Source organism: Benincasa hispida, chromosome 1, assembly GCF_027475165.1.
Source record: "Benincasa hispida cultivar pf3 chromosome 1, pf3_genome.v1.1, whole genome shotgun sequence".
In the NCBI taxonomy this organism is placed as follows: Eukaryota; Viridiplantae; Streptophyta; class Magnoliopsida; order Cucurbitales; family Cucurbitaceae; genus Benincasa; species Benincasa hispida.
In genome coordinates, this window is record NC_143478.1 from 95,748,175 (window position 1) to 95,774,778 (window position 26,604).

Below are 26,604 nucleotides of genomic sequence, written 5' to 3' on the forward strand. Positions count from 1 at the left end.
ATGGTCTGTAGTATAAGGATGGAGGGATACCTTATCCTGATGATACTGTGGATACGACCCGCTTTGTAGAGGTGTTGTAAACTACTACAAATGGTCTAATCCTAACCATTCATGTGGATATATACGAGCAGGGGTGTCCTATACAAAGAGTTTGTATAAGACCGGAACACGAGATGATTAGTCTCTTTATATAACATCGTTGATAATTGAGAATACATCTCATTAAAATGACCATAGGTGACATGAGCTTAATCCTGAGTGTTTTAGGAACTCCTACCTATGAGAGCTGTCTTTTAATTAGTATGGGTGAGAGTGGCTAGATTTCCAACTCAACAAGCCTACCTTTTTGGGTATTTGTCTGATTGGGAGTTAGGAACTTAGTTACACAAGATGGAATTCACTCCTTCCCCGAAGCAGGAGTAAGTAGATAGATTGCTCCCTTAAGGGCTGATTTTGGGTCTTGAACAAGTGGTCATACCCTCTCTTTGGAAGAGAGGACCCAGTCATAGTAGGACTATGACTTATTGTTCATTAGAGGAATTAGTGGTACTTAAGGAGTTAGATGTAACTACAAGGGAAAAATAGTAAATTGACCTAGTTGTATTTACGAGGGATTTGTGAAGGGTTATCACACTGTTGATTGGTTAATAAAGATACAGAAATATATCTATAGTGAGAAGAGTGCAACTACCGGTCTTTAGAAGAGTGTCCGACAGTTAACGGATGGTGAATCTTGTGACTAAAGAGTTTAGTTAGTTATTCACGTACCGTTGGAGCTTCAAGCTACAGGTCCATAAGGTCCCCTTTGTAGCTTAATGGGTTCAGGTTGAGAATTAGATTTTAGGGTTGATTTGAAGTGTTCAAATTAACAAGAGGAAATTCAATTATATATAATATAATTGGTGTGATATATTAGATACATTATTTGGAGGAATTAATGTAAATATGATTTACATTGAGTACCATAAAATAGAAAAAGAACTATGGTTTATATGTTTCATGACATGAAATATTAAAACTATAAGTTAAAAAGATAATATGATAAGTTGGTTATCATATTTATTTATAATATATTAATTATATGATAATTAATTCTTTTTCTCTAATAACTGATTGAGTGGGAGGTGATTGTAAGTTTTATGGTAACCGTGAGATAAAAGGAAAATTGTTTTCCTAAATTTAGGAGTTGCCTCATTCGGAAAGTACTCACGGTGACAGGCTATCAAGTAAAATTGTTTTACTAAGCGATAGCATTGAGAGACTACAGATTAGCTAAGTGATCACTTAGAGTTGACTATACGACAATCATTCAGTTGATCATTGTTACACGATCGAGTAGCAAAGTCTATGCGACAAACTTCATTTACTAAACGATTGAGCACATCATCTATGCGATAGACCAACTTCTTATCTCCAACTTGCTTGATCTTTTACTCGATCGTAGACCTCCAGTCTCTTCCTCAAGCCAAGATCATGCAGAGCCCACAACTCCTAGATTCTCACACCGAGAATACCAAGGTAACCATTGTAGTAGTGTCTTTACTCTATTCATGAATTGAGTTGGACTCAATTGGGTTCGAGGAGTTGTGTTCATTGTTCATGTTATTGTTGGGCTGTTCGTTGTGTTCGAGTGTTGTTGTGGACACATTGGACACTGATCGAGGGATTCTTGAAGAATTGTTCTTCAAAGGTACACATACTCTATCCCTTGATTCTCTTATAGCATGCTATAATTTCCAATCGTGCATGATCTGTTAGTTTCTGTTTAGACTGTAATTATTTTGTGTTTTATTCGAATGGAATTTGGAACGATCCCTTTCGCTGCTCATGAGGATCGTCATGTTTGATTTCCTTCAGAAAGGCCATCGTGCATTGAGCAAAGGCCATAGTGCATCGAGTAAAGGCCATATTGCATCGAGTAAAGGCTATGCGTGATCGAGGAATGGCCATCGTGCATCGAGTAGAGGTCATGCACGAGCGAGGAAGCGCTCGGTTGCGCGCAAAGATGGACGCAAGGCATTGAATGTAGGGGCACTGGGCGTGCATTGATACACGCGATTGATGGGCTATGCGATGCAAAAGAAAATGCGATGAGGCTAGGAGCTGCGCGACAAGACTAAGATAATGGTGCGACAAGAGAACTTAGGCAAGAGGCTGGTGCAAGAATTGACGCATGAGCTAGGTAAGGTGAGCGTTGGCGCAAGGGCATGCACTGAGTATATGCAATGCCTTGAAGAAAATGACACAGCAAGGGAAAATAGGGGTTTGATTTAGACTATGTGATGGCAAATTGAATGCATGGAGGAAGTTAGATGCATAAAGTGACTGTGAGGCAACCATGTGCTCAACATATGCGTTGGTTGAAGAATTATGCATCAACCATGATGCTAAGCATTGGAAGAAGAGTATGTCCATTGGACTATGCATTGAGATAAGAGGTTAGTTGGACGCAAGGTGGGTCATGGCAAAGGTTATGCATCCAAGTGAGGCCAAGTGTTGTTAGGCGTCCAAGGAAGCTATACGTTGACAAAGGGGATGAGTCCAAGAGGGGAAGACTGTGTTTAGATTGAGCATTCTTAGATGTTAAGGAACAAAATGACAACAAGATAAGCTAGGTGGTTCAATCTAGTGAAATCTTAGCCAAACCAAGTAGGAGGTGGACGTATACATGTATAGGACAAAGATGGAGAAGACACCTCAAAGTAGGAGGTGGTAAGGAAGTAGGTGGTGGCAAAGTAACGAGAAGTCACTCCAAAAATTTAGAAGAAGAAGGTGTCATGTGTTGAGAGCCTTAAGGGAGGATGAGGATAGTTTCCTAAAGGCTATAAATACCCAAGGAACCTTCATTCGGAATGGAAATCAGAAAATCTCTCAAAAGGGCTTAAGCGAGGAGGGAGACCAAGTTAGGTGTTGAGGGAAGCTTAACAATGTTGAGGAAGATCCCTTAGGCGTCCAAGAAGTTGTTTGGGCGCTGAGATTACACCTAGGCTTTGGGAAAGTTTCTCACAACGTAAGGATTTCCGCACCAGATTTAAACGAGAATTTCTCTCAAATTACTCGTGCAAATCAGGTGATTCTTGAGCAAAAATCTCATAAATTGAATGTAGTTTATGTTTAAGGATTGTTGTGGGAAAATTCTAAGAGAAGGGTTGTCAAAATTTAAGGAAATCGAGAGGTGTTCATAGAATCAGTGACAGTTGAGCAAGGTGGAGTAATCTTGAGATTTTGAGCTCTTGCGGTAGAACTTGAAGCCCAAATTTTAAGGTAAGTCTGTTAAGACAGTTATGAACAAGTGTGTAGAAGGAAAGTTCTTGAGTAAAGTTTTGAAAATTAAGTTATTTAAATTATAAATTGTAACTGGAAATGTTGAAGAGGCAGGCAGCTGCTTGGGATGAATTAGCAGGTAGCTCGATGGTTAACATGCATGTACGAGCTGAGATGAATGCCAGCCTATATGAGGTTGAGCGTAAGGCTAAGTAGGCAATTATAAGAGGCTTGGACACCTAAGGACAAGGCTGAGCATTGGTGTTTAGCTCATGGAACGCCTAGGACTTGTGATGGACACTTAATGATGGAAGATGGTGAGATGTGTTGCCACCTAGCCAAGCCTGAATTCTAAAGTTATAGTGTTCAATGCTAGGAGAGTTGGCGTTGGAAGGGCTGACATCAATAGGAGAAGCGATCAAGCTTAGGAGGATTGACCAAAGGTTGTAAGTGACTGTTTTAGCAAAGCTTTAGAAATTATGTTTTTATGCTTTGAGTTATTTGAAACTCTTTTTTAATTGTTTAAGTTATGGTTTTTTAAAGTAAGAAGTTGAGAGCTCTGTATACACGTATGATGAGTGCTATGTGTTGAGTTGGTTCTGCATTAGCACAAAGACTAAGTGTGTTGAGTTGGTTCCACCTCATTACCTGGGAGTATGGAGTTGGTTTTCCCCAAGGAAGCTTGGGTACATGGATGAAGGTGCGAGTATTGTTCCACCTAAGCTAGCTTATTCTAATCAAGTTTTCCAAGTAAACCAAATCTAGAAAAGATGCTAACACATGCTATTTTTTAAAAGAGGATTTCTAACATATATTTAAAGTAAAGATGTACTAGGTGTTATGAGGCATGCATTAGTTGTCATGTGCTATGATACATAACTTTAGTGAGCTTGTTAATGAAATTATTCTCACAAATGTATGAGCAGCTCAATATTGAAGTACTATGAGAAGGTATATGAGCTTAGTTTTAGTTATGATCCTTGTGTCAGGATCCAGGTTAGCTATATGTATACGTATGTCAAGTATAAAGGTTTATGTTAGATTGCTGCGCAAAAGGGTCTCTCCCTCAAAAGAAGATCAACATGGAGGGTTGAGCAAAAGGGTCTTTCCCTCACATGAAGATCAGTAATAAGGTGATGACAAAAGGGTCCACACCTTAGCCTAGGTTATAATGAGAATTGGACAAAAGGGTTCTTTCTCAACTAAGGATTAGACTAGCTATGTTCCAGAAATATTATACATGAATGTTTGCTTGGCCAGTTTTCAGTTCAGTTTCCTTTTACCAGTTTCTAGTCCAAGCATGAGAATTATGTTTTAAGTAAAGTCTCTCACTGGGCTTCTTGAAGCTCATTAATTCCTTTCATGTTTTACTTCTCAGGTAGCGAATGATGATAAGTTCCAAGGTGTTACTAAGGTCAAGGTCTGCCACACCACAACCACACTTTTGAATTTAAGTTGCTATTGTACATAGTTGTAGCTAAGAGTCTAGAATTGTTGAGTCAAGTATGGAGATTGTATAAACGTTATACTATTTTTAATAAAATAAGTTAAGTCAACAGCTGTTGTTTATACTTAAGCTTTAAATTTAGAAAGGAAAACAGGTTCAAATGGGTAGTAGGTATCACAAAAGGATGGTATCTGTCGTCTGAAGGAAATCAAACACGAGGATTTCCATGAGCAGCGGAAGGAGATCGTTCCAAATTCCATTCTTATGAACATAAATAAATACAATCTAAAACAGAAACTAACAGGTCATACATATATAGAAATTACAACATGATAAACAATGATACAAGGGATAGAGAATGCATACCTTTGAAGAACCATTCTTCAAGAATCCCTCAAACAAACTACAATGCGTCCACAGACAACAACACTCGAATGCAATGATCACCACATGAACAACACGAAAAGTCAACAACTCCTCGAACCCAATCGAGTCCCACTTGATTCACGAACTGAGTGAGGACACCACCACAATAGTTACCTTGGTATTCTCGATGTGAGAATCTAGGAGTTCTAGGCTCTGTCTGATCTTGGCTTGAGGAAGAGACTGGAATTCTACGATCGAGTAAGTGGGAGATGACACAATGTCTATCGTATAGACGATGTACTCGATAGTTTAGTAAACAGAAGCCTATCATATAGACTTAGCCACTCGATCGTGTAGCAATGATCAGCTGAATGACTATTGTATAGTCAACTCTAAGCGATCACTTAGCTGATCGTATAGTCTCTCAAAGCTATCGCTTAATGAAATTCTTTCACCTGATAACGTGTTTCCGTGAGTAATTTCCAAATGAGGCATCTACTAATATTAGGACAACAATTTTCCTTTTATCTCATGGTTACCATAAAACTTCCAAAAACCTCCCACTCAATCGGTTATTAGAGAAAAAGAATTAATTATCATATAATTTATATATTATAAATAAATATAATAACCAACTTATCATATTATATTTATAACCTATAGTTTTAATATTCCATCATATGAAACATATAAACCGTATTTCTTTTTCTATTTTATGGTACTTAATGTAAATCATATTTACATTAATTCCTCCATTTGATGTATCTCATACATCACACCAATTATATCAGATATAATTGAATTTCCTCTTATTTATTTGAACACTTCAAATCAACCCCAAAATCTGATTCTCAACTTGAATCCATTAAGTTACCAAGGAGACCTTATGGACCTGTAGCTTGAAGCTCCAACAGTACATGAATAACTGAATAAACTCACGAGATCCACCACCTATTAATTGTCGGGCACTGCACTAAAGACCGACAGCTGTACTCTTCTCACTATAGATATATTTATATGTCCATATTAACTAATCAACAGTGGGATAACCCTTCAAAAATCACTCGTAAGTACAGTTGGGCCAATTTACCGTTTTGCCCCTGTAGTTACATCTAACTCCTTAAATACCACTAATTTCTCTAATGAATAATAAGTCATAGTCCTACTATGACTAGGTCATCTCTTCCAAAGAGAGGATGTGGCCACTATGTTCAAGACTCGGAATCAACCCTTAAGGGAGTAATTTATCTACTTACCCCTGCTTTGGGAAAGGAGTGAATTCCATCTAGTGTAATTGAGTTCTCAGCTCCCTAATTAGACAAATCCCCAAAAAAGTAGGCTTATTGAGTTGGCAATCTGGCCACTTTCACTCATACTAATCAAAGAACTGCCCTCATAGGCAAGAGTTCCCAAAACACTCAGGATTAAGGTCATGTCACCTACGGTCGTTTTATTGAGATGTAAGTCTCAATTATCAACAGCGTTATATAAAAAGACTAATCATCTCGTGGTCCGGTCTTATACAAACTCTTTGTATAGGACATCTTCGCTCGTATGTCTCCACATGAATTTTCAGGATCAGACCATCTGTAGTAGTTCACAACACTTGTAAACCTCTACAAAGCAGGCCGTATCCGTAGTGTCACCAGGATAAGGTATCCTTCCTTTATCCTTATACAACAGACCATTTAGGTTATTACTTAAGGCATGATCAACTTGTATATCTCATATATATGCTTAAGTTTACATAAAATAACCACAGATCTTTGTTTATTAGATATGAGTAAATGCAAATAAAATAAATCTTATTTTATTAATAACAATGTGTACAAATGTTTACAAACTACGAGACTCTGGGAGAATTAGGACACCAATCCCAACACCGTTCTCACTTGTCCTTCTAGGTTCGAGAGGTAGGCTCGGGAGGGGGTGTGACATATACTCTCTCAAATTATTTCCTCAAATCCTTTCTCCAAATTAATCTTGAAGCCCACAATTCTCAGCGATTCTCTACCCTGAGAATAACGAGGTTTTTGCATGGTGGTATTCGATTAATTGCTGAGATTCCTTGATCAAAGTTCGTTGTGTTCGAGAATCGGATAGGAATTGTGAAGAGACTTGTCTTCAAGTGTATGTGATCTCTTGATCTCTTATTCCTCTTTAATTTCTTTACAAATGCATGCTTGTTAGATTATGTATATCTTATTTTTGTCTTCTATATTTTCTATATGCCCTATAAAATTAGAATTAGGACACGATTGCTTCCACAATGGGTACTCGCGTATCCTTTCACTTCCAACAAATGTGAGGAGCAGTGGTGGCATCCAGCAGCAACAATGGCGGAGTTTCTAGAGCTACACACAAGGTCGCTGTTTGTCTACTCATTCGTTCGACCATTCCAATTAGTACCTCGTCGGGTTTCATCAGTTGTAGAGCAAGTAGATTCCATCATCGCTGTTGTTGGGTTTTGTTGATTTCGTTGCTCGCCCACCTGCAAATGGACCGCCTAGCCACACACATCCTGCCGCTAGCATTATGCTGCCAGTTAGAAACCCTAGCCCCTTCACATACACTTTGTTCAATAGGAAAATGGACATTCCACTACCTGAAACTCAATTTTTTTACCTGCTGTGGTTGCAAATAAAATTGCTTCTCATCGCTTCTCTGACAGCTCTTAAATGAGTTTTTTGACCTTTTTTTTCTACTTTAGCTTCATATTCATTTCTTCTTTCTCTGTTATCTTAGATTATCACAGTTGATCAAATTCATTTGATGTTTAATCTATCTCTGTTTATTTGTTGAGAAACTTTAAAATGCAGTGTAGAAATTTAAGAAATTCTTCAACATTTGAGCTTTAGATTGCCTGATGTATGAACTTTTTCTTATGAAATAAATCGAGAATGAACTTTGTTTTCTTTTATGTCCCCTTTGTACTTCACCAAACTGAGGAGTTTTAGTTAATTCTATTTCATACGATGCTTATTAATCCTAGAAGAATGGATTATTTCGAAGGGCAGTTTGTTTTGTTTTGTTTTTTTTTGGTGATTTTGAGTGAATTAAGATAGAAGTGTTGCTCTCGGCTTGTGACTAAGCATTTTTTGTGCATTTGTGGAGGAGGTGTTGGGTTTTATGTCCTACAACTTGTTGTTTGTAAACATTAAACATATTTTATTTAACAATAAAGTTATTATTGAGGTTATTTAGTAAAAATGTTATTTAATATGTAAATTGCACCCTTTAAACCCTAAATCCAATAAACTAAGAACCCTGGCTATAGCATGAATACTTGAACTATATGTGAAAATATAAAAATGGACAAAGTTCGAGTATATAACCAAAACGATCTATAGTATAAGGATAAGGCTGGGAACCTTAACTTGGGGGCACTATAGATGCGGTCCACTTTGTATTTAATACAAACAATGTGATCCTTAATCATTCATGTGGAGACATGCGAGTGGAGGCATCCTATGCAATGAGTTTGATAAGACCGAACCACGAAATAGTCACTTTTATTTTATAGTGTCGTTTACTGATAAGACTTAATGACCTAGGTAACTCGATCTTAATTCTAAGCTAACTATGAAATCCTATTCATTCCAAATTATCCTTTAATCTGCATGGGTGAGAATGGCTCAACATCTCCAACTTAATAAGCATTCCATTTTAGGGATAAGACCAGGTAGATATCTAGGGACATAGTCCTGCAAGATGGAATTCATCCTACTCGATTTTAGGGATAGTAGATAGGTTGTTCTCTTAAGTACTGATTCTGGGTCTTGAACAAGGAGCCCCACCCTCTTATTGGCCCGAGAAGGACTCGGTTTGGTGGTTGGACGACAAACTAATGGTTCATTAGATGATCAATGGGATTTAAAGCGCAAGATGTAATTACAAGGGTAATATGATAATTTTGACCCAACCATAATTATGAACAATCTGTGAATGATCGACTTACTAATTATGGTTAAATCAAGTGGACAAAATTAAATCTATAGTGAGGAGAGTGCAACTATTAGACTTTAGTGGAGTGTCTCAGTTGTTAATAAATGTTGGTTAATTAGGTTAAAGATTTAGTCAATTAATCTAAAATCATTGGAGTTAATGATCTGTAGGTTGATACATTATTTTATGAAATGAAAATATGAAATGAAATGCGGTGATGGAAATGCGTTGAGCAACAAGTTTCTCAGTGGAATCCAAGTATAAACCCACTGAGTTTCCTGGTAAATCCAGGGTTGAACTTAGGGACTTGGGAAAACAATATGCGGTGGTAATTTTCAGGAAGACTTTGAGGTAACCGGTAACTCAAATAGTTGTTTGGTTTGTTGATTGTGGTAATAAAATAAATAAATGCGGCGGAGTTGAGAAAAGTTCGATTATGCGATAGATACACTGAGTATATGGAGGAATGTGTTGAGAAGGTCTTTAGCTAGCGTTTCCTAGGAATGGGTCAGACTATGCGGTCATGCTACACTCATGCAACAACAATTCATTTTCCAATGCAAATTCGGTGCTCCTAAGTGTAGGACGCATGTGTTAAATGCAACAATGTCCACAGAGCTTATTCCTCAGTCTTTACTCTTTTCCTATACGATGATGCAAGATGCACACAAAGACAAGGTGACTGCATACAATCATATCCTATCTCTAGGATGCATGCGATGCGTTAATAGTAGATAATGCTTATTTCTAAGCTCCTATCTCTTGATTATTCATTCTAATCTGACTCTCCTGAGCCTAGATTCTAACTTGACTTTTCCAAGCTAGATCCTATCCTTATACTATCCTCCCGAGTATCTCTAATAGACGAATGAAGCATACATAATATAAGATAATCGCATAGAATGAAGATCCCCAGTTATGCTAGCTAAGTATTTCTCAACCCATTCAACAAATTTAGCTACTCATGCATAATAAACAGAGAGTGAACAAATATAGAGAAGTAAATTCCATTTCATAAATAAGTTTGAGTACAAAATGTCAATGGAAGATAAGGATAGAGAGCATGGTAGCAATCCCTTATTTTGCAAGGCCATTACACTGTCAACTCTATTCGGTTCAAAAGATATTCTTGCTTCCGCAGGAGCTGACCCTCTCTCTAATCTTGAAGCTTCCGACACTCTCCCATGTTCACCGGAACGATCTGTCAGTAGAATTTTGCTTCTCTGGCTTTTGCCTTAAAATAAAGAAAATCTAAGAACAAGACTATTCTAATTATGGAGATAATTATCTAAGTATCCGAACTCACTGAACTAGTTGAACCCCTTTTCTGAAGGATGCCTTCGGTATTTATAGAGCTTTGGGGTGAAGGGTGGCTTCTCTCTTCTGATTGCACAGATTGGATGGCTTTAATTCTCTGACTGATGTGCCGAATTTTTGTCACCAAAAAGCTGAGTGTACTTGTTATCATTAACGGCTTGTCAACTTAATTCGGATTCGACCGTCATCAGCTTTCTGTCCCATCGTGATTAATTATGCCTTTCACCCAGATGCGCCCACCAAGTTGTGCTGACTCTATGCAGCAATCCTTCTTCAGCAGATGTTTGGGATCACAAATCACCGCAAAGCCTTGCGGTAATGCTGCGCTCGTCCGTTGATTTCTTGTGATCGCACTTTTCGCCTTGCGTCAACGCATATTCTGCATAAAAACATAAAAGTTAACTGTTTCTATACGATGAATGCATGCGACTGCAATGTTATAAACTTAATTCTTTTTGGACGCAATCTAACATATTTCATCAACACGAACCCTCATTGTTTAATAACTTAACAATGTAATAACGTGCATTTATGCCCATTATCACACCCCTAAATTTAAACAATGCTTGTTCTCAAGCATAAGCTAAATATTTCCTTTAGCAAGTCGACCAGAATTCTCTTTTCCTAGATTTCTCAAGGATACTTCATTGAAATCCTATACACCAAAATTTCCTTAAGTCTTATTCAAGTCTCCTCTAAAAATATTTCTAAGACCTAGGGACCACAAGTTTAACGTTCAAAATGACTTTACTAAATTCCGGGACATCACATGATTTATTTCAAAAAGAAAACTTTTCCACCAGGGTGTCAAATGATTATTATCCTTGCATATTTCTTGACATTATTATTTTTTTTGACCTTGCACTGATCCAAGCGCCTTGCCTTTGTTTTGGCTTGCCCCCACGTGTGTCATGCGGACATCCAACTACGATGAATGCACTCTTTCTCAGACTAAACTCATACCTTCTTGGCAGTAAAGTTGTTGTCATTGTATTTATGCATTGATCCTGGCAACTTACTTTCGTTTTGGCTTGCCCCCACGTGTGTCATGCGGACATCCAACTACGGGTAAGTGCCCTTCACAACTTAAGTCTTATCAACATGAGTTTTCCTATTGTGTTGATAGTGGAGTTGTTATTTTCAATTTTTTTTTGTAAAGCTAAAAATAGCAAGGTCGAAAATAAATACCTCACCCCCAAATTTAAAATGCGGCAATGTCCTCATTGCCAAAAGATTGAAAGAAGTCATGTGACGTTATTTGGAAGTTTGGTAAAGGGTCAGTTTGAAAGAAAGTTAGCAGACCACTAACTTCTAGAAATATTTCATGAGGTGACTTGTCCTAAAATTAAGTTGACTTTAGATATACGAAAAAAATAGAAGTATGTGTTTCATCATTGAAATCATAGTTGGCAAAGAGAAAGCATGTGGTGAGTTACTAAATTTATCCATGTTAGATGATTGCAATAATCAAAGAGGATGCGATGATAAAACTTTCAAAATTAAAATGCGATGCGATAGTGCAAAATTTGGAAAAAAGTCAAGGAAGAATACAACCCCCAAATTTGCGTTGTCGTTAGCATTGTTTGTTGATGCATCCTACTTTGTGGCGATCTTCTTCTTTTGGATTGTCGTGATGGAATAAAATAAGTTGCTTCTTCGTGTGGTGCCTCCGCAATCGTGTACCTTGATCGTTTGCATAGAAAACATTGAGAGGGTCAAATCATTTTAAACAAAACAAAATCTTTTACCACAATCGTTTAACACGATTGCCTTTTTTTTAAAAGAAGTAATGCGGAAATATAAATGAAAACAACAGAGTGATGAAAGTTCATGAAGTATTGATGTAAGGAAAAGGATATTCAAAAGGATTGCGTCCCTGATGAGGTTAAGTCATATATTAACTCAAGGACCGCTTATTCCAAGCTGGGCTTTCCACGTCCACGACGGTTTTTTCTTCTTTTCTTTGTCCTCTGGAATCTTGACTGCCTTAATTCGGAGCTTTTCCCCATGAATGTTAATTACAATCTCCCCCTCGCACACATCAATTTGAGTGCGATCGGTCGAAAGGAATGGTCATCCCAATATGATGGGCACATCTTCGTCCGCTTTATAATCCAAAATGAGGAAGTCTGCCAGCAAGATGAATTTATCGATTGAGATTGCGGCATTTTTCAACTCTTCTTCTGGATGTATTCGAGATCTATCCACAAGTAGGAGAGTCTTTGTCATGGGCTGATAACGAGAAGAAATGCACGTTATCATAGTACTAATTTTTTAAACAATGTTGGATTGCATTGATGAAATATGTTAAATTGCATCCATTAAGCATAAATTCTATAATATTGCGGTCACATGCGTCCAACGCATTAGAGCAGTTGATCTTTACATTTTTATGCATAATATGCGTTAATGCAATGCAGAGATTGTGATCATAGGAATACATTGGTCGAGCGCAACTTCACCACAAGAATTTGCGTTGATCGTGCTCGCAAACATTCGCCCAAGAAGAATCACCGCAACTTGGTCAGCACAACATGGTGGGCGCATCCGGGTGAAAGGACAATTAAGAGCGATGGGACAGAAAGCTGACGGTAGTCGAATCCAAATTAAGTTGACAGTCGATAACGGTCACGAAGTACATTCAGCTTTATCGGTGACAATTATCTAGCGCATCAGTCAGGAATTAAAGCTGTCCCATCTATACAACCGGGAGAGAAAAGCCACCTTTCACCATGGAATCTCTATAAGTACCAAGTGTTTTCTTTAGAGAAGGGGTTAAGCAGTCGATTACTTCATCACTTTACAAGTTCACGTCTCTGTCCATAGTCTTCTTTCATTTTAAGGCGGACGCGAGGAAGAAGGTGTGCCAATAGATCATTCCGGTAAGCTTGGGAAATCAAATATTTGATATCGAGGTTGACCAAGGTACCAAGGTACTCATTCACACTGATCACTCGGCAATCAAATATTTGATGACAAAGAAGGATGCAAAGTCGAGGTTGATAAGATGGGTTCTTCTCCTTCAACAATTTTATATTGAGATAATTGACCGGAAGGGGACAGAGAATTAAGTTGCGGATCACTTGTCCAGACTAGAAAATCTTGATGTTGACCACAATGAATCTGGAGTGAGTGTTATGTTTCCAGATGAGCAGCTATTTCACATAGAAGAATTGCCCTGGTATGCGGACATCGTTAATTATTTGGTTTGTGAACAATTCCCTGAAGATTACACCTACCATCAATGAAAGAAACTCAAGAATGAATGCAGATACTATTATTGGGATGAACCAAATCTGTATAAAAGAGGTGCAGATCAAATCATTCGATTATGCGTACCAGATGCTGCTCAACAATGCATATTGTCACAGTCCCATGATTCGCCATATGGAGGGCACTTTGGAGGGCAACGCACTGTAGCTAAAGTTTTACAAAGTGGATTCTTTTGGCCTTCATTATTCAAGGATGCTACTGACTACACAATGAAATGTGATCGGTGTCAACACACCGACAACATTTCATGGAAGAACGTAATGCCAATGAACACTATCTTGGAGCTGGAATTATTTGACGTATGGGGGATTGATTTCATGGGACCATTCCCTCCTTCGCATGGCAAGCATTATATTTTATTAGTCGTCGATTACTTTCCAAGTGGGTAGAGGCAATTGCATGCGTCGCAAGTGATGCGGCGGTAGTCTCCCAGTTCCTTAAGAAAAATATTTTTACTCGTTTTTGGCACTCCCTCTGCCATCATAGGTGATGAAGGATCACACTTTGTCAACCACAATATAAAGAAGCTGCTGTGTAAGTACAATATCCTCTACAAGGTGACCACCGCATACCATCCGCAAACAAATGGCCAGGCTGAAGTGTCCAATCGTGAAATTAAGTTGATACTTGAGAAAGTGGTAAAACCTTCGTGGAAAGATTGGGCGATGAAGCTTGATGATGCATTGCAGGCATACCGGACCGCATTTAAAATGCCAATAGGTATGTCCCCCCCTATACGTTGGTATTTGGCAAGGCGTGTCATTTACCTTTGGAGCTGAAGTATAAAGCATTGTGGGCGGTCAAAAATCTGAATTTTCATTTGAAGAAAGCAGGGGAAGTGCGAAAACTGCAGCTGGTCGAGCTAGAAGAATGGAGGGTCAACACATAGGAGAATGCGAAGATTTATAAAGAGTGCACCAAGCGCTGGCATGATAAACGCATATGCGCTAGAAACCTCCAAGTTGGGCAAAAGGTCTTACTCTTCAATTTGAGATTGTGGCTCTTCCCGGGAAAATTAAAATCGTGCTGGTCCGGTCTCTTCATCATCAAAGAAATATTTCCATATGGTGCGGTGGAACTGATCATCGAGGTTGGCAGTCGAACATTTAAAGTTAATGGACAACGGATAAAGGCATATCGTGGAAGAGATTTCTAGCCAGAAACAGTTTCTGCAAAGTTGAAAAACCCATACTATCCCTTACTCAACTCTTGAACATTTATTTCTTTTTGATCAATGCAACAACACACCCACAGATTATTTATTTACTTGGTTACCACAAAGTTTTCATAAACATTATCAACGCAGTTATTTTCACAAGTCCCTGTGTTCGACCCTAGACTTACCAGGAAACTCAGAGGAATTTACATTTGAATTCCGCTGGAGAAACTTGAGTGCACAATGCTTATCATCCATATTTTCATTCATAAAAATAACGCATCATGTTTTTGGCGCCATTGTCGGGGACTTCGGCAAAATAGTTGTTAACGGTAATTTTTGTGATTTCTTTGCAAAACTCTCAATCTCTGGCGAACTACGACTCGGAGATTGAGAGAAAATTTCAAAGGAGACTACGAGACCGCCAATAACAACCACAGTCCGATAAAGAAGAGATGGCGGAGCAGCCTAGAGGTGGAGCATCAAATGATAATAATGTCATGGCAAATCCGATTCTGTTGGCAAACGATCGTAATAGGCCCATTAGGGACTATGCATCGCCAAACCTCAATGATTTCTCTCTGGGAATCATGAGGCTTGCCTTCGACGGAAGCAGATTCGAGATGAAACCGGTGATGCTGCAGATGATCTAAACTGCAGGTCAATTCGGAGGAAGGCGTGGTGAGGATCTGCATGCTCACCTTCAAAATTTTATTGAAATCTGCAATACTTTTGTGTTCCCGAACATATCTACTAAAGAAGTTTGGCTAACGTTGTTCCCATTTTCTCTTTGTGATCAGGCTAGGAAATGGGCTTATTCACTCGAACCAGGAGAGATTACTTCTTGGGAGCAGGTAGTGGAGAAATTCATGAAAAAGTATTTTTCACCTACCGAGAATGCAAGACGAAGAAAGCTTATTACCAATTTTGAACAAGATATGGACGAATCGCTCAGCGATGCTTGGGCGAGGTTTAAAAGGTTGGTTCGAGATTGTCCACATAATGGGCTACCAGGCTGCCTTCAAATGAAAATTTTCTATCACGATTTGAACCCTGCTTCGTAGACAACTGCCAATGCAGCAGCCGTTGGTGGTCTGCTTGACAAAACTTATGAGGAGGCAAAGAATATTCTGGACCGCATCCCTAAGAACCATGAAGACTGGAGGGAGAGTGACTAGAGATTGAGACACAAAGATTTCGAAGAAAATAATGGTGCCATTGTTTCGTTACAAAACCAAATGACTGCAATGATGAATTTGATTCAAGGAATGGCGATCGGTAGCCCAACACCGTAAGGTGGGCAAATTAAGGCAATAAGTGAAAACACCGCAAGGTGTGCGACTTGCGGTGATGGGCATGCGATGGAAGATTACCCACAAAATCCACAGTCTGTATATTTTGTAAAAAATAATCCATTTTCAAACACTTACAACCCCGGGTGGAGAAATCACCCCAATTTTGCTCGGAAGAGTCAACAACAAAATTTTCAATTTGTGGCACAAAAAGAAGGGCCACCAGGGTTCTTCTAACGCAACAACGGTCAGCAGAGCAACCAAGTAGGTAGCTCACAACAACCAACACAATCTTCTTCTCTAGAGAGCCTATTGAAGCAATATATAGAGAAAAACAAGACAGTGCTTCAAAGTCAGGCTACTTCCATCTGCAACCTTGAATTGCAAATGGGCTAGATTGCGAATGAACTGAAAAGTAGACCGCAAGGGGCGTTGCCAAGTTCTACCAAGCTTCCATGAAACCCAGGGGATCAAGAAGGAGCAATGTCAGGTTGTGACATTGCGCAGTGGAAAGACCATGGAGGGAGAAAAGAAGGATCAGAGTAGAATAACTTCTATCACAACTGAGTCTGAGATTGCGGTAACGCAAGAAGAAGAAAGAGAGAATGGAGCAATGGAACCTGAGGTTGCGTCAACCTCAAAGTCAAATGAAATGGAAACCGTGAAAGTCCAGTTACCACTTTTCCTTTAGAGGCTAAGAAAGAAGAAAAATAAAGAGGTACAGTATCAACGCTTCTTATCTATGTTAAAGCAATTACATGTTAACATTCTTTTCATTAAAGCGATTGAGGACATGCCTGCCTATGTGAAGTTTCTGAAGGATATGGTAATTAAGAAAAGAGGCACTAGAAAATTTGCCACGATGGCATCAACGCAAAGTTCCAAATCAATTTTCCCACCAAAGATGAGTGATCCTGGGAGCTTCACTATTCCTTGCTCCATAGGAGGACTCTATATTGGGCAAGCTCTGTGTGACTTGGGGGCCAGCATAAATTTGATGCTGCTGTCAATCTTTAGACAATTAAATGTGGGCAACTCGTGCCCACATCAGTGACTCTTCAATTGGCTGACAGATCTCTGGTTCATCCAAAATGTAAGGTGAAGGATGTGCTGATCACGATTGATAAATTTATTTTGCCAGCTGACTTCATCATTCTAGACTATGAGGTCGACAAAGATGTGTCCATCATTTTGGGGTGACCTTTCTTATCAACGGGTCATGCTCAAATTGATGTGCACAAGGGAGAAATCACTTTGAGCATAAACGGATAGAAGCTCAAATTTAACATAATTCATGCCATGAAATTCCCAGATGAGGAAGACCTACAAGATTCTGACGATGACTTGAATTTGATTGAAGAAGAAAAGTCTGATGAAGAGTGTGAAGAAGAGGATGCCAATGCATCTGTAGCTGCCTGCAAAACGATCGTAGAAAAAATAAACAAAGAAGAAGAAATGATCCCAACGCAAGAAGAAAAGCCAAAAGAAGAAAGAAAAACAACATAACCTTCCCTCGTGGAACCACCAACACTTGAACTAAAGACCCTACCAACACATTTGAAGTGCCCATTTTTGGGGCAAAATGAGAAGCTGCCAGTGATAGTTTTCTTTGTGCTCAACGAAGATCAAGAGAATGCATTGATTAGCATTCTTAAGAAATATGTGTGAGAAATCGGCTGGACGCTCGCTGACATCAGAGGAATTAGCACCACGTACTGCATGCACCACATTCGTCTTGAGGACGACCATAAGGAAACTATTGAAAATCAACACAGACTCAACCCTACGATGAAGGAGGTTGTCCAAAAAGAGATTATCAAATGGCTGGATGTAGGCATTATCTATCCCATTGCAGATAGCACGTGGGTCAGCTCCGTGCAATGTGTGCCCAAGAAGGGTGGAATAACGATAGTCCCCAATGAGAACAATGAATTAATACCGAAAAGAACCATCACTGGATGGCGCATATGTATGGACTACTGCAAATTGAATGCGGCCATAAAGAAGGATCACTTCCCTCTGCCATTCTGTTGACTCGTAGGTATGTATGATATTAAATGCTCAAAATGATGCGATACTACTCCTATTTATGCGTCAATTAGGAATATTCATGTAGTATGCTCTCCGTTGTCACAAGCTTCCTTACGATGGAGCCAAGTGTAATTCCACCGTAAGTTTCTCGGTATGATCTGAGGTTGAACACAGGGAAATGGTTTTTGGTTATTGCGGTATGTTCATGGTATATGCGACCAGGTTTCCAATTCTTTATAAAGAAGTTTGTACAGGTATGTAAATTGCAGTAAAATAAAGGAAAGTAGTAAAGATGCGATAAAACATAAAAATACAATAAACCTAAACTAGATGTTACAAGATACAGACTTCATGTACAAGATGCTAGGATTAAGGCTGGCTGTGAAGGTTGTGCAAAGATGTGGGATGTGGGATGTGGCGACAAGTCTTATGAACAGAATAGAAAAAGAAAGATAAGTATTACAAACAACGCAAGTTCTTAATTGGATTGAAGGTAAAAATACTGTTCCGCTCTTCTCTTGGCGTACACCTCTCAGTGATCTGTCGTGTTCCCCACATGTCTGTGGTGAAACAGAATCTAACGTAATGAAGGCAAGGTTGCTTCCATGTCTGGAAGTACTACTCGCTTTAGTTGACGCACTTTTCTGACCCTCTCTCGATAGATCAGAATGACATCTTCACTTCTGCTTTCATAGGTGCCGATGACGTCTAGCATGCTTTAGCTAAACGTATTTTATAACTTTAATACAGATTAAGTTCTTGGTGATTCGTATTGCTCATTAGGAGGTTAAGAAAACACCATTAAGAAAGTGACTAACGGGTGAATGGAAATAGATAGAAAATGGTAGATGGAATCTATCGAAACATTTAATATTTCTACTAAGTGTTTGATACATGATTTGTGAATGAAGAGGTAAAGAAAATATGGAATACAATGAAAGAGAGATAGAATATATAAAAACGAGTGCCAATGTCTTGGCACAGATTCGATGGAGATCTGCTTACTGGATCGGATGGTTTCGATGGCAAGAAGAGTTTCCCTCTCAGGCTTGCTTCATCGGTAGTAGGGATCTCTACACAGAGCTTCAATCGGGTATATGGAAGGTCGGATATAAGATTCACCTTTCGGTCTTATCTCGTTCTCTTCCCGGATTTCTTCTTTTCAGCACTCAGCTCAGCCTTTTCTCTCTAAAATCTTACAGCACTTAGCCCCGTATCCAGTAGCATACTTTTCTCTGAAATCAATGGGGTACTTATAGGAGTAGATCCTTGACTCTGGCCTTATGGTCCCCACTTGATGGTTATGGTAATTCTGTAGATAGAGGGATATTATTCCTTCTGTTATGCAATCAGACCATCAATTCTACACAACCGTTAGTTATACACGTGTTGCAATCCTCCGCTCTTGCATTGCTCAGTTGCATCTTTCGATCATAGGTTCGCATGCGATGTTTGTTTTTATTACTGCATGCGGTCAAAGCATAGCTTTGGACTGACTGTCGCCTTGCGCCGTCACTTCGATAATCGTCTCTTCATGGTTGATCGACTGGTGCAATTGTGACATAGATGCGTTGATTAGTTTCTCATGAGCCTTGAGCGCAAGCGGTGACTTGGTCTCTTGAAAAACAGAGTAAAGTTTGGCTTGTCTCCCATCTTTTTAGCGTTAATGGGTGTAATCGCAAAAATTTATAATTATTGTCATACTAGGCTAATTTTCATACAACTGGCGCATAATTACTAACTTTTGGCCACAATATCTAGATAAGGTGGCATAAATAACTTGTATTTCTACAAGTTATCACACCCCCAAAGTTAGATATATGCTTGTCCTTAAGCATATCTTCTACCAAGGCAATCATGCTCCATTCCTATCCTATATTTCTGCGATGATTGGTTGCTCCGAATGTTACACTTAGGCACATTATCTGACATCGCACTTTCCTTCTATCCTTGCTAATTCTTAGCAAGCCTTACTTTATTCTTCTATGTAACAAAATTTTTCTCAAAGACACTTTTCTAGTTTTCAAAATAGAATGCTTATCTTTTCTTTATCAAAAAAACTTGATGTATCTATATGCGGTGAGCAAAATTTTGCGTTATTTATTCACTTAGAGACAGATTGTCATGTTTACACTCTTTGTTTTGGCTTCTCCCCACGGGTGTCATGCAAACATCCAACTACGGTTGTGTGCCAGTTTCAACTTTTAACTCATGATAATTAGAGGAGTCGTCTCTTGCATTCCTTTTCTCTTTTTGGTTTATACTACGTTGTTCTTGGAAACCCACCTTTGTTTTGGCTTGCTCTTATGGGTGTCATACGAGCATCCAACTACGAGCAGGCTTCTTTCACAACTAAACTCTTATCAGGTTGGGAACAGTTTTGAAATTTTCCCTTGCGTTGATATTGGAGTTTTGAAATTTTTTTATATCGATATAAAAATGGATGCATTTTCTTAAATACTGCATATTCCTGATCTCATCTGCTCAGACCTTCCCCACCCCCAAATTTAAAGATGAGCAAGGTCCTCATTGCGTTGTTTGGATAGACTAGACAAACACTTAGGGGAAAATTTCAAAAAGATGGTTTAAGTAAAACTTTGAAAGATAAAAGGTAAAGTACTGCTAAACTAAGAATTAACTAAGTGTTAGTCAAAATTTACTAAGTATGGGAAATGCTTCTAAGTGTAACACATAATACATCATAGCAACACAATGAAGATCATAAGAATACAAGAGTAAAAATATAGCAAAGATTAACAAAGGAAGATAAAGAAAGAAGCACAAGCAAAGAGTAGAGTGAATTATGTACTTTGATTGCATTGACTATTAACAAAGTATGCGGATATATTACAAATGATCACATTACAAAAAAAATTTCTAATGCTTGTACAGAGTCAAAGAATTTGGTTAAGTTACAAAATTTGATTCGGAAGGGTGCATGATTTATAGTGCATATCATGCTTCCAATAAACGCAGATACATTTTTGCTGAGGACAAGTAACACACAGACATCCCCGCAGCATACCCCTTAACTAAATACATTTTTGGAGGATGCCTCAACATAATGCATTTAACTAAGGCCGGGCAAAGGACGCATATGTGCACAACACACCCCTCACCGCAATGTATTTGGGTGTATTAGATGCATATCTCCCTTTTCTTTCTACTTACTACACCTATCCTCTCGTTATATGCCAGTTTATTTTACTCTCTTCCTAACTAAAGTTGAAAAGATCTTGTGGTGATTTATCCAACATTCACAAAAATATGTGCCCAGCGCTACTACATGTAACGTAAGGAAACATATGTGACATGAAAATTCTAGAGCATTAAAGACTAATCGTACTAAATAACAATCACAACATGAAACAAACGGTAAAAGAAATATGTAAAGAAAGCAAGTAAATATAGATGGGAAGGCTGACTGAAAGAAGTTCTCAGAGTTACCGCAATCGCTTTCCCTGCAAGCATTTTAATTCTACTTGCCCAAATCAATGGTGTCCATGCGCCAATCGAAGTCGTCTTCATAATAGGGTTTGATCCGTTGACCATTAACTTTGAATGCACTGCGCCCATCTAAAGTTGTTAATTCCACTATGTCGTGGGGAAAGATGGTCTTGATCCGAAATGCCCAGACCAGCGAAACTTTAGCTTCCTAGGGAACAGCCGCAGTTGTGCGTTGAATAGCAGTACCTGCTGACCTTCGATGAATGTCCAATCGTTTATGCGTTCATCATGCCATTTCTTCGTTTTCTCCTTATATATCTTGGCATTTTCATAGGCATCCCTTCGCCATTCGACCAACTGATTCAATTGTAACTTTTAGACTTTCCGTACACTAGCTAAATTGAACTTCATCTTCTTGCATGCCCACATTGCCTTGTGTTCTAACCCAAGCGGCAGATGACAAGCTTTCCCGAAGACCAGGACGTGCGGGGACATGCCAATTGTTGTTTTGTAGGCAGTTCTGTAAGCCCATAGTGCTTCGTCAAACTTGGATGACCAATCCCTCCTATTAGTATTAACTACCTTCTCCAAGAAAGTTTTGATCTCTGTTAGAAATCTCTGCCTGCTTATTAGTCTATGGGTGGTAAGCAGTTGCCACTCGATGGCTGACGTTGAATTAGTCAGCAGGTTAGCAATTATGCGGTTGATGAAATGAGAGCTTTCATCGCAGATTAAGGCACGTGGCGTTCCATAGCGCGCAAAAATATTCTTCTTCAAAAACTTCGCCATAGTAGCTTTGTCGTTCTTGGCACATGCGATGGCCTCAACCCATTTCAAAACATAATCAACCGCAACCAGAATATATTCATGACCTTCGAATGGTGGAAACGGGCCCATGAAGTCAATTCCCTATACATCAAATAATTCAACTTCTAAGATTGATTTCAATGACATTTCATTTCTTTTGGACATATTCCCTGTCCTTCGGCACCTATCGCATTGCATAACATGGGCATGGGCATCTTTGAACAGAGTTGGCCAAAAGTAGCCACACTGTAAGACTTTCGCTGCAGTCCTTTGCCCCCTAAAATGTCCTCCATATAGGGACTCATGACAGAGTTCTAAAATGCTCTTGGATTCGTGGTCAGGGACACATCGTTTTATTATATGATCAGGTCTTTGTCGATATAGAAATGGATCATCCCAGAAATAAAATTTTGCGTCATGTCTTAGCTTCTTCTTCTGCTGGTAGGTATAATCATCCGGTAATTGACCGCAAACTATAAAGTTTACTATGTCTGCATACCAGGGTACATTAACGCCTACTGCCATCAATAGCTCATCGGGGAATCTTTCCTCGATATCTTTTTCTAACCCTTGAACCTCGCAGTTTTCTCCTCTTGACAAATGATTTGCGACTTGGTTCTCGGTGTGCTTCCTATCTTTAATTTCCAGGTCAAACTCTTACAGGAGCAACACCCACCATATCAATCTTGGTTTTGCATCCTTCTTCATCATTAGATATTTAATCGTAGAGTGATCCGATCAGGCACTATCGAAACTTCTCCAGTGCAAATACCACTGCAAGCATTTCTTTCTCTATGGTCTTATAGTTCTTCTGCACGTCGTTCAATGTTTTACTTGCATAATAAATGGGATGCAATACCTTTTCCCGGTGTTGACTCAAAACTACGCCCACAACATATTCGCTAGCATCACACATCAATGCAAAGGGTTGCGTCTAATCTGACGCAACCAAAATCGGAGCGAGATAAGTGCATCTTTTAATGTGTTAAATGCTTTAATGTAAGCTTCATCAAAATTATACTCGCGGTCAACTTCGAGAAGTGCAGTAAGGGGTCTTACGATCTAAGAGAAGTTGCGAATAAATCTTCTATTAAATCCCGTGTGACTCAAAAAGCTCCTTAGTGTTTTTACATTCACCGGTGGGGGTAATTTGGAAATTGCGTCGATTTTTGCTTGATCAAATTCCAATCCTACCTTGGAGATTTTGTGACCCAAAACTATTCCTTCCTCCACCATAAAGTGGCATTTTTCCCAATTCATAACAAGATTTGTTTCCACGCATCTCTTCAAGACTTTGTCAAGATTAGTAAAAAAGGAGTCATAATTACTGTTGAAAACTGAGAAATCATCCATGAAAACCTCGACGGACTCCTCCAAGTAATCTGAAAAGATTGCCATCATGCATCGTTGAAAAGTGCCTGATGCATTACAGAGTCCAAATGGCATGCGTCAGAATGCGAATGTACCAAACGAGCACGTGAAGGTTGTCTTGTCTTGTTCCTCAGGCGCAATTGCTATTTTGTTATACCCTGATTAGCCATCAAGAAAGTAGAAAAGTTCGTTCCCCGCAAGTCTGTCCAACATCTGGTCAATGAATGGTAGTGGAAAATGGTCCTTTTTAATGGCCAAATTTAACTTACGATAGTCCATGCAGATTCTCCACCCCGTGGTTATCCTTGTGGGAACCAATTCATTCTTGTCATTAGTGATGACTGTCATCCCTCCTTTGTTTGGAACACATTGCACTAGGCTCACCCAGTTGCTATCAGATATCGGGTAGATGACACTGGTGTCCAGCCACTTCACTATTTCCTTCTTTACAACCTTCTTCATGGCAGGGTTTAAGCGATGTTGCCTTTTTACTGATCCATTCTTTCCTTCCTCCAGACGAATTTAATGCATGCAATACGAGGGACTGATTCCTCGAATATCTGCCAAGGTCCATCCAAAGGCTTTTGCATTGTTTCTTAGGATCCGTATGAGAGCATCTTCTTTCTCCTTACTTAGTGATGTAGAGATGATAACTGGTAACGTGTCGTTACTTCCTAAGTAAGCATACTTTAAGTGCACTGGCAACGACTTTAACTCTAACATAGGTGGCTCTTCTAAAGATGGCTTAATACGCTGCGAAGTTCGTTCAGATACTTTGAGTGGTTCAAAAGTAGATTCATCATGAATTGCGACGCAATCTTCCTCCAATATTGCGTCGTCTTCAAAATCTTCCTCCTCCATTTCCTTCAGGGGTTCGTGCAGCTGTTCTCCCTAAAATTCTTCAATGTATTGGTACCTTTCTATATCTTCTGGATACTTCAACGCATTGAGAACATTGAACTTTACCTCTTGATCATCGACCAGGATGGTTAACTCTACTTTCTGTACATCGATCAATGCTCGCCCTGTGGCAAGAAATAGACGTCCCAGGATGATAGGAATTTCTTTATCTACCTCATAATCCAATATAACAAAATCTACGGGGAAGATAAACTTGTCTACTTGCACAAGAACATCTTCTATCTTGCCCTCTGGATGCTTTATTGACCTATCGGCTAATTGTAAAGTAATCGTGGTTGGCTTGACTTCGCCGATGTCTAGCTTCTTAAAGATTGACAAGGGCATCAAATTTATGCTTGCCCCAAATAAATAGTGCGTTTCCAACCATCTTCCCTCCTATGGTGCAAGGTGATGTAAAAGTCCCAGGATTCTTCATTTTAGCAGGGAGATTGTTTTGAAACAAGGCGCTACACTCATATGTTAGTGCAACTGTTTCATTTTCTCCAATCTTTCTCTTGTTGGCGAGAATATCCTTAAGGAATTTCACATAACTCGGCATCTGTTCTAATGCTTCTATTAAGGGAATATTAATATGTAGCTATCGAAAAACGTCCAGGAACCTCTGAAATTACTTACTATTGTCTTTCTTTTTCAGCCTTGACGGGAAAGGTGGAGGATTCCGTCGTATTTCCTGCTCACTTTGCTACTTAGTGAGGTCCTGTGCTTGCTGTGTGTTATTGTCTGGAGGTTGCATTGATTGAGAGTTTAAGTCTTGAGAGGCTTCATCTTTTGTAAATAATCTTGCTTCTGAATTGGGGTTGCTTTCGTTATTTTGTACTTGGTCATCATCAATAGTTAAATCTGCCAGTAATGTTACTGCATCTGATACCTTCAGTGCAATGGGGGCTGTTGTTCTACTGCTTCGCAATGTCACGGCATGACATTGTTCTTTACCTTTTGGCCCCAGCATTACTAAACTTCCTTGTGGTGTACCAGGTGTTTTCTTCTTTAATTCTCTCGCAAGCTGATCTATTTGGTCTTCTAATTCTTTGAGAGAGTCAACTTGCGACTGTCTCATTGCCTCGCTCTTTTCAATGTAATGCTTCAATGACATCTCCAGAGATGAGGTACTGCAAGAGGTATCATATGCAAATAGTTTGTCGCATGGTTAGAATCATTTGGGTTGCAGTCCGGGGTAGTGAAGATCGAAGGGTTGCCTCGATCCTCTTAATAACTGTATTGATAAAAACTATGGCCTTTATGAGTGAAATTCTCACCCAATCCGAAAATTGGGTGATCCTTCCAATAATGGTTGTGGTCGTTGCCCTATGATTCATCATAAACAGCATATACGGGTTGTTGAGCCCATGGGCAGACGTCTCTCAGATGCTCTTCTCCCCATTGCATGCAATCCATCGCGGTTGTGTGATCCACTGCCTTAATTTGCGCTGTGCCCTGGGAGAAAATTCTCTGCTGATTAGCTACCGTCTAGAGAAGTGAGGTCATCATGGTCATTTGTTCAACCAATGCATTCATTGTGTCTGTCGGCACATCGCTCTTTCTACTTGTTCTGGCTCCAGACCTCCTTCCTCAAGCCCAGTATCAACCCATTCGTCAGAGTGTCGCGATGTGCAATCCAATATATTCTTTGCTTCCGTATATGTCTTATTCATTAATCCTTCTTCTGCGGAGGAGTCGGCAACTGCTTGCGTTGACTCGTCCAGGCCATTGTAAAAGGTTTCCATCAAAATACTATCAGGAATCCCTATATGCGGACAGTTCTTCACTAACTTCCGGAATCGCACCCAAGTGGTGCTCAAGGTTTCATAGTTCTTTTGTTCAAAATTCAAAATCTCCCTCCGCCTTTGTGCATTGACAAAGAGAGGAAAGAACCTGTTCATGAACCTATCAACCAATTGTTCCCATCCATGAATTTCGGCCGGCTCTAATGCTTGAGCCCACCTCTTTGCTTCATCCTGTAGCGTGTA

At 39.3% G+C, this 26,604-nt stretch overlaps 1 protein-coding gene and 1 pseudogene across 1 annotated transcript; both read right to left on the bottom strand.

The window, feature by feature from the left end:
• Positions 1 to 21,913: 21,913 nt before the first annotated feature.
• On the bottom strand, positions 21,914 to 22,327 carry LOC150038875 (uncharacterized). Its single transcript, XM_090314837.1, has one exon. It carries the CDS (start codon positions 22,325 to 22,327, stop codon positions 21,914 to 21,916), a length of 414 nt encoding a protein of 137 aa, XP_090170963.1.
• Positions 22,328 to 23,407: 1,080 nt separating this feature from the next.
• Positions 23,408 to 25,175, bottom strand: LOC150038876 (uncharacterized; annotated as a pseudogene).
• Between the last annotated feature and the right edge of the window lie 1,429 nt (positions 25,176 to 26,604).

Bases quoted from the DNA above. Each gene is read 5' to 3' on its own strand.
- LOC150038875 (XM_090314837.1), bottom strand. From the start codon at position 22,327: ATGGCGAAGTTTTTGAAGAAGAATATTTTTGCGCGCTATGGAACGCCA.